The sequence below is a fragment of the Nomascus leucogenys genome, chromosome 9 (genome assembly GCF_006542625.1).
Source record: "Nomascus leucogenys isolate Asia chromosome 9, Asia_NLE_v1, whole genome shotgun sequence".
NCBI classification, from domain to species: domain Eukaryota; kingdom Metazoa; phylum Chordata; class Mammalia; order Primates; family Hylobatidae; genus Nomascus; species Nomascus leucogenys.
Genome location: NC_044389.1, coordinates 61,439,206 through 61,448,381, shown reverse-complemented (window position 1 = coordinate 61,448,381; position 9,176 = coordinate 61,439,206). Strand labels below are relative to the sequence as shown.

General features: G+C 42.1%; 1 protein-coding gene across 1 annotated transcript; it reads left to right on the top strand.

Moving 5' to 3' along the window:
• Positions 1-4,665: 4,665 nt before the first annotated feature.
• LOC100579255 (teratocarcinoma-derived growth factor 1-like) lies at positions 4,666-6,078 on the top strand. Its single transcript, XM_012499381.2, has 2 exons — positions 4,666-4,846; positions 5,283-6,078. The coding sequence occupies exon 2, from the start codon at positions 5,285-5,287 to the stop codon at positions 5,849-5,851; it is 567 nt and encodes a 188-aa protein (XP_012354835.1). The 5' UTR covers positions 4,666-4,846; positions 5,283-5,284; the 3' UTR covers positions 5,852-6,078.
• The last annotated feature ends 3,098 nt before the right edge of the window (positions 6,079-9,176 follow it).

Genomic DNA, 9,176 nt, shown 5'->3' with positions numbered 1-9,176 from the left:
CAGCGGTCCTTATTCCTCAGCCAAATTCTGTATGGTAGACTAGGGTCCCAAATTTGGGCATGGCTTGGTTTCAACTCCTGTAATCTTTATGCTATTTCTCCAATTGGCACTCACTATAAGTGAGAAAAATACAAACCCCTATTTACTTCTCATTCCTTCTCTTTCAATGGAGGGTTTGTCCCTCCTCCCACCAAAAGCAAATTCTTTCATGTATGTTCTGGATTCTGTTCTGTCCTGCCTTCTCAGAGAATGCTTCTAACTGGTTATTTATTACCTGTAGCAGAAATCATTGTCCTCCTAAATCTGGGCTTCTTCTTTCATGGTATAAAGTTGTTGCTGGGAAGCAGTAGCCACCCTACCAGAAACGACATTCCCTAACCTCCCTTGCCTTTAGGTGGAACCATATGACTAGTTCTTCTCAATATAATATGATTAGAAGTGGCATGGGTCCACCAGCTAGCTTCAAAAGCAAGAATGCTTCTTCTCCCTTTCTTAGGGGCAGCAAATATCTGGGTTACCAGTGGCAAATCCATACCAGTCTACAGCAACCTCAATTCTTGCCTCCTCAGAAGAAAGAATTCAACTGAGGGCCATAAGGCAGAAAAAGAGATGGAGATAAGTTTCAGAGCAGGAGTGGAAGTTTATTAAAAAGCTTTAGAGTAGGAATAAAAGGAAAGTACACTTGGAAGAGACCCAAACGGGCAACCTGAAGGATAAGTGCTGTGTTTGACCTTTTGACTCGGAGTTTTATATGCTCGCATATTTCTGGCATCTTGCACCCTTTTCTTTTGATTCTTCCCTTAGGGTGACACAGCTGCATGTGCAGTGCCCTCCTTGTGCTTGGGAGGTGAGCATGCACAGTGTGTTTAAGAAGTACACATGCTCACCTGAGGCTTTCTTCCCATTTCCAGTGGAATGCCCCCGGAAGGTCATACTCTGCCATTTTGTCTCTCAATGCGCATGCCTAGGTTCACTTGCCCAACTCTTGAAAGCTGCCGATTACCAGTTACGGTGTTTCCTCTCTGTATAGGAAGACTGCCTTTCCCTGGCGCTGGCCGTGACCAAGTATTATTTTAGAGAGACAGTTAAACAACTGCCTGGCCATCACCTGATGGGCACCTGACCTTCCCAGTAGGGGTGCTGGGGGAGCCCTCTCCTGCCCTTCTCATGCCTGGCTAGCTACCTACTGTAACACCTTCTGCCATTTGATGCAGAGAGGCACAGCAAACTTGAAAACCAAGTACTAAGGATGACACTTCCACAAGATGGATGGAGCCTGGGTTTCAGTATCACCATTTAGAGAAGACCCAGCTACCATTAACAATACCTACTTGGGGCTGGTCTGAAGGTAGTGAGTTATTTCAACTGATTGGTCACAGTCAGTTACAGATCAAACTCTTCGTTCTACTCTTTCCCCACTTCTCACTACTGCATTTGACTCATCTGAAAGAAAGAAGAAAGAAAGAAAGAAAGAAAGAAAGAAAGAAAGAAAGAAAAGAAAGAAAAAGAAAGAAAGAAGGAAAGAAAAAAGAAAGAAAGAAGGAAAGAAAGAAAAGAAAGAAAGAAGGAAAGAAAGAAAGAGAGAAAAGAAAGAAAGAAAGAAGGAAAGAAAGAAAAAAAGAAAGAAGGAAAGAAAGAAAAGAAAGAAAGAAGGAAAGAAAGAGAGAAAAGAAAGAAGGAAAGAAAAAGAAAGAAGGAAAGAAAAAGAAAGAAAGAAAAGAAAGAAAGAAGGAAAGAAAGGAGAGAAAGAAGAAGAGAAAGAAAAAACAGAACATTTGTTTTGAACTTTATGTGAGTGAGAAATAAATTTTTATTGTGTTTGACCTATTATATATTGCAGAGTCCTTTGGTTATAGCAGTTATCATTACCTTGACTAGTAAATTATTTTTCTTTCCTCTACATCTTCCATTTTTCTATCAGTATCTATCTATCTGCATTCAGACATGAACAAGCATCTCCCAGCTTAAAAACAAGCAAACCTTCCCCAGACTTCACACCCATGTTCAGTTTTCTCTTTACTCTCTTTCATAGACAATCTTATTAAGAATGTTGTATATGTGCAGTCTTAATTGCTTTGCCTTTCATTCACTCTTTACTCCAATTCACATGGCTTCTTTGCCACCACTCTATTAAAACAGCTCTTGTTCAAGGTCCTCAAAAGCTGTCAGGTTTCCAGATCCAGCATACGCCTTTTTGTTCTCATCTTAACTCTCAGAAATATTTAACACAGCTGACCACTCCCTCCTTTCTGACACACTTTCTTCTCTTGCATCCTTGAAACCAACCTCTTACTTGAATGACTCACAGGCATTTTAAATTTATCATATCCAAAACTGATCTACAATCTCATTCCTCTATTTGCTCATCTCAAAAAATGCTACTTCCATCCATCCACTGGCTCATGCCATAAATCTGAGGCTAATTTTTGACACTTGCTGGAGAAAGTCGCCATCCATAGACAGTCCAACAGGCCAATTTACTTCCAAATTTTTCTTAAATGTAAATACTCTTCTCATTTGCACTCTTCCCCATAATCCTGTCCTTTCTCCATATATATTTTTTAAAATATAGATTGGATTGGCTGGGGGTGGTGGCTCACACCTGTAATCCCAGCACTTTGGGAGGCCGAGGCAGGCAGATTTACCTGAGATAAGGAGTTTGAAACCAGCCTAGCCAACATGTTGAAACCCTGTCTCTACTAAAAAGACAAAAATGAGCCGGGCGTGGTGGCTGGTGCCTGTAATCTCAGCTACTCAGGAGGCTGAGGCAGGAGAATTGCTTGAATCTGGCATCTTGGGAGGTGGAGGTTGTGCAGTGAGCCAGAGACGGCACCACTGCACTCCAGCCTGGGCAACAAGAGCGAAACTCCATAAAAAAAAGAAAATCTATATATAGATACATAGATAGGTCAGATAATGTCGCTTGCCTTCAAAAATCCTTCAGAAGATTCCCACTGCACTTAGGAGAAATTCCCTAATTCTGTTTTTCTTTCCAACTTTTACTTTCAGTTCAAGGGGTACATATGCAGGTTACACGGGTAAACTGCATGTCACAGGAGTTGGGGTACAGATAATTTTGTCACCCAGGTAATCAACGTAGTTACCCGAGGTAGCTTTTCAAACCTCACCCTCTCCCACCCTCCACCCTCAAATAGGCCCCAGTACCTCTTGTTCCCTTTTTTGTATCAGTGTTTAGCTCCCACTTATAAGTGAGAACATCTGGTGTTTGGTTTTCTATTCCTGCATTAATTCCCTTAGGGTAATGCCTAGTTCTTAATATCACTGTTATACCTTCACATAATCTTGCCCCTTTCTATGTCTTTAGCTTTATCCACCACTCACTTTCCCTTGCTCACTATATTCCAGTTTTTCTTTCAAATCTTTGAAATGAAAAAGCTCTCTCCTACCTCAGAACTTCTCTAATTCAAAGCGCAAATATAAACAACTTAAGCGAAAAAGGAAATATGGTAGTGCATGCAAGTGAGGAACCTAGGAGGCAGCTGGCTTCAGGTGTGGCTGGTTCTGGGAACTCAAATTATGACCCTATTGCTCTGTTGCTTCATCTTTTAATTCTGCTTATCTTTGATTTAATTCCTTCTTATCACAGACTGTCATTATGGAGGCAGAATATTCACTGTCAGAGATGCCTGTTTGTGAAGTAGGGAATGAACCTTACTCAAAGAGTGATCTGGCCTTTGCTCTTGGTTTCTGGGAGGTAATCTTTAGGTCCTTGGAATGTCATGCCTGACAAGTGTGTCTCTGTTTGCCTGGGGGCCTTGGGCCAGCCAGATAGTAACAATGTGATTTAGAGCTTTGTGATTGTGGCTTTGAGCCACACCACCAAGGTTACTTAAGGTGGGGACTTTGGGTACTGGAGACTGAAATCAGTCATGTGGCTAATCAATTTTGCCTGTATGGAGCTCCAGTAAAACTCTGGACCCTGAGGCTTGAGAGAATTTTCTGTGTGGCAGTACTTTGCATACTGTCACAAACTTACTCCAGGGCAGTAATGCTGTCCTGACTCCATGGGGAGAGGACAACCGGAAGCTCCACATCTGGCACCTTCTGATATAGGAGTTAAAAAGAAATTATTTAGGCAAATAGTGAGGGTAAGGAAGTCCTCGGTAAGGTTTTCCTTTTAATGAAAAGCAGCCACCGAATCATTTCTTTTGTAACAAAGAGCAGCCTGGAAAATTGAGCTGCAGGCATAGAAGAGAAAGCTAGAAGCTTGCACAGGTGAATGCCGGCAGCTGTGCCAATAGGAAAAGGCTACCTGGAACTAAGCATGTTCAAAATAACAGCTCTATTTTCCCTTCTCTTTGCCAGATACATGTACAGTAAGGAGCAGACAACATGGTGCCAGCCAAGTGGAAAGCCCATTTGCATAATCAGATTAGGGTGGGGTGGCCAGTCTTCCCCACCCTCCCTGTATGTAAACATCACACCTGGTCCAACCAATCTGTGGGTCCTATGCAAATCAGACACCACCTCCTCAAGTGTGTCTATAAAATCCAGTGCCCTCCCACTACACGCCGGACTTCCTTTTCAGGCATCTCTCTCTCTCTCCCTCCCTCCCTCCCTCTCTCTCTCTCTCTCTCTCTCTCTCGCCTGTTAAACTTGTGCTCCTAAACTCACTCCCTCTGTGTGCGTGTCCATGTTCTTAATCTTCGCGTGACACAATGAACGCAGGGTATTTACCCTAGACAATGATACCGCTTCACTTCCAGGTCCATGCGTCTCTTCCCTGGCCTGCATTTAACTTGTATTCTTTCCCTGCAGTCAACTGTAACCGTGAGTACAGCAACTTTCTGTGAGCTCCGTGAATTCTTCCAGTGAATTATCAAAGGTATGTTTTGGGAACCTCCTGAGCTTGCTGTTGGTGTTGGAAGTAGGTAGTCTTGTGTAGACTGTGCTCTCTCTGACTATACAGTTGGCTGACTCTCACACCATTACACATTCTTAGCTTAATAACTGCTGCTAAATGATTCAGTTTTTCCTGATATTATACAAGAAAGGCTCCAGAGAACAACACTTTGTCTGGCTAGGTTAAAACAAGTGTCCAGGTCCCCAGCTCAAGGTTAAAACGTCCAAGGCCGAAAGCCCTCGTTTCCCCTGGACACCTTGCTCCTGCTTCTGCTACGACCTTCTGGAGAACGCGTATTTCTCATTTTCTTCTTAAATTGCCATTTTCGCTTTAGGAGATGAATGTTTTCCTTTGGCTGTTTTGGCAATGACTGAATTAAAGCGATGCTAACGCCTTGTTTCCCCCTAATTGTTAAAAGCTATGGACGGCAGGAAGATGGCCCGCGTCTCTTACAGTGTCGTTTGGATCATGGCCATTTCTACAGCCTTTGAACTGGGATTAGTTGCCGGGCTGGGCCATCAGGAATTTGCACTTCCATCTCAGGGAGACCTGGCCTTCAAAGATGACAGCATTCGGCCCCAGGAGGAGCCTGCAATTCGGCCTGGGTCTTCCCAGCGTGTGCCGCCCATGGGGATACAGCACAGTAAGGAGCTAAACAGAACCTGCTGCCTGAATGGGGGAACCTGCATGCTGGGGTCCTTTTGTGCCTGCCCCCCCTCCTTCTACGGACGGAACTGTGAGCACAATGTGCGCAAAGAGAACTGTGGGTCTGTGCCCCATGACACCTGGCTGCCCAAGAAGTGTTCCCTGTGTAAATGCTGGCACGGCCAGCTCCGCTGCTTTCCTCAGGCATTTCTACCCGGCTGTGATGGCCTTGTGATGGACGAGCACCTCGTGGCTTCCAGGACTCCAGAACTACCACCGTCTGCACGTACTACCACTTTTATGCTAGCTGGCATCTGCCTTTCTATACAAAGCTACTATTAATTGACATTGACCTATTTCCAGAAATACAATTTTAGATATCATGCAAATTTCAAGACCAGTAAAGGCTGCTGCTACAATGTCCTAACTGAAAGGTGATCATTTGTTAGTTGCCTTAAAATAATGAATACATTTCCAAAATGGCTTCTAACATTTCCTTACAGAACTAACTACTTCTTATCTCTTTGCCCTGCCCTCTCCCAAAAAACTACTTCTTTTTTCAAAAGAAAGTCGGCCATATCTCCATTGTGCCCAAGTCCAGTGTTTCTTTTTTTTTTTTTTTTTAAGACGGAGTCTTGCTCTGTCACCCAGGCTGGAGTGCAATGACGCAATCTCGGTTCCCTGCAACCTCTGCATCCCAGGTTTAAGCAACTCTCCTGCCTCAGCCTCCCAAATAGCTGGGATTACAGGCATGTGTCACCACGCCCGGCTAATTCTTTTGTATTTTTAGTAGAGACGGGGTTTCACCATATTGGCCAGGCTGGTCTCGAACTCTTGACCTTATGATCCACCCACCTCGGCCTCTCAAAGTACTGGGATTACACACGTGAGCAACTGCACAAGGCCTGGTGTTTCTTGATACATGTAATTCTACCAAGGTCTTCTTAATATGTTCTTTTAAATAATTGAATTATATCTTCAGATTTTTCAAGACTAATTCTAATGTGGACCTTAGAATACAGTTTTGAGTAGAATTGATCAAAATCAATTAAAATAGTCTCTTTAAAAGGAAAGAAAGCCTCTTTAAGGGGAGGAACAAGAGTGCTGAAGGAATGGAAGTCCATCTGCAAGTGTGCAGGGAGACTGCGTAGTAAAGAGGAAGCACATAGAGGAGAGAGGTTGGAAAACATAAAATGAGTTACTTGATTGGTGATTAGCTGGTGGTAGAGAAGCAAGTAAAAAGACTAAATGGAAGGGCAAGTTTCCATCATCTATAGAAAGCTATATAAGACCAGGACTCCCCTTTTTTTCCCCAAAGGCATTGTAAAAGAATGAAGTCTCCTTAGAAAAAAAATTATACCTCAATATCCCCAACAAGACTTCTTAATAAATTGTGTTTCCTCCAAGCTATGCAATTCTTTTAACTGTTGTAGAAGAGAAAATGTTCACAATATATTTAGTTGTAAACCAAGTGATCAAACTTCATATTGTAAAGCCCATTTTTAAAATACATTGTATATATGTGTATGCACAGTAAAAATGGAAACTATAAAAAAAAAAAAAAAACAAGTGTCCATCCCTGAACTGATCAACACCCTGGAGAAAAGAGTACTGCAGGCAGGTCTTGGTCACGTAGCAGCCTAAACTACAAGAATTTAGATTACCAAAAGAATGGGAATAGGGACGTTGAGTGAACAAAAACAACAGGCACCCAATATGGAATGTGTTCAACAGCATTTTACTTTGTTTGGAACATTTCTGATTTCGAGTCCCCTCCCTCACCATCACAATTTCCAAATGATTAAGTCTACTTGTCATTGGGGTTTCAGATTATCTGTCACTAAACCAGAGAGGCTTCTCTAATGTCTTATAGCTTTTGTCAGTTGGTAATTATATATTCCTTCATTTGACTGTTAGTTGAGCATATATATTTTTAGAGACAGGGTCTTGCTGTATTGCCCAGGCTGAAGTGCAGGGGTTATTCACAGGAATGATCATTGCACACTACAGCATTAAACTCCTGGGCTCAAGCAATCCTTCTGCTTCATCCTCCTGAGTAGCTGACGTATGTCACCTCACCCAGCTTCGTTTAATATTTTAATGCCACTTTGACTCTAAGCTCCATGAATGCAGGACCACATCTATATTGTTCATCACATTGTAGGTGCTCAAACACATTTTCAGATCAAATAAATAACAGTGAAAGAAAAATCTGTCAGTGGATTACCTTCATCTCAGATCTTGTGCTAATTCCTCAAATGTTCTTTTTTAGTAAAAGGTCAGTAAACGAATATCTGATTAAACTTTGGACTCACTTGTTAGAATCCATGAAAGAAACTTGCTTCAGTTTTACAGTCAGGAATTCAAGAACTGCACAGCCCTCAGAAGTGAAAAATCACTGGGTAGATTTGCCTCATCATCCTTTATTGAAACAAAATACATAATATCTGTTTGGAAATATGTCTCATGATAAATTAATAAACTATTGTTAAATGTTTTATTTGATTTCAGCTACACAGTAACCTAGTAAGATAAGTAACACAGGCAATTCTGTTTAACAGATGGGAAGAAAAAAAAAGAAAAGCCTGAGAACCTGAAGGGTGAGATGAATTACTCAGGATCACATGGGAAACTTAGTGGTCAAACAAGATGATTACTCAGCAATCCTGAAGTGTAGCTCTGTATTCCTTTCCACCAGCCCAGTGTTGCCCATCCTCTCAACCTTGGTGAATACATGTTGCTATCTCCTCAGTTATGGGATGTCACACAATATTCAATGCAGTGAATTTGAATATGAACAGATATTAAGTTTTCCCTATTTTATGAACATTCTGGTTACTTGGCCTTTCCTTGTGACATTCTTTGTTACATTTTCCACTTTTTAGTTAGTGATTTACTCCATCCCTATACTGAATCCCAGTGGTTACGGGATTTTCCCCATCCCCATCCCCATCCCAGAGGCACTCTGGCCAATGAAAGTCTGGCATCCTCCAGGCAGGCACTCTTTCCCAGTGGACTTGAACCTGGGACAATATGAAGCTGGCACTTCTGTGCAGTCAGCTTGCTCCCATGTAGAACCTGAGACTAAAACCAATCTGTGGAAGGCAGAGCTGAAAGATGAAGGAAATCCATGACCTAGTGATACATTTTGAACCCTGAATCCAGCTGTGCCTAAAGCCTATACTATCCCTGGATTTTCCGTTACACAATCCAGTAAATTTCCTCCCTTACATAAGTAGGATTTTCTGTCTTTATCATACAGAAGGCTCTTAAGTACACTATCCTATAATATCATACTCTCATTCAATTGCATTCCCATACTCTTCTTCAAGAGGGAGAGAAATTAGTGAAATTACAGCTATTTCCCAGAGAGTTACACTGCATATAACAATAGGATTGGCTACGACAAAACAAAACTAAACTGAAAGTCACTTCACTAGGAGTTAGCTGCATTCTCCTAGTCTAAAATGCTTCATTTGGTACCATTCTCCTTCAGGTGAGTGATGAGAGGGCACCTCCTCTCATCCCTAGGATAGATTAGCGCCTACTGCTGGTCTCTTACTTTGCTCACTAGCAGATCTTCCAGAATTTTCCCCAATGAGATTTGATGTTCTAGATGGCCTTAACACTGCTGAGATTCCCTCTAGCTATCTAGACACATATCTTC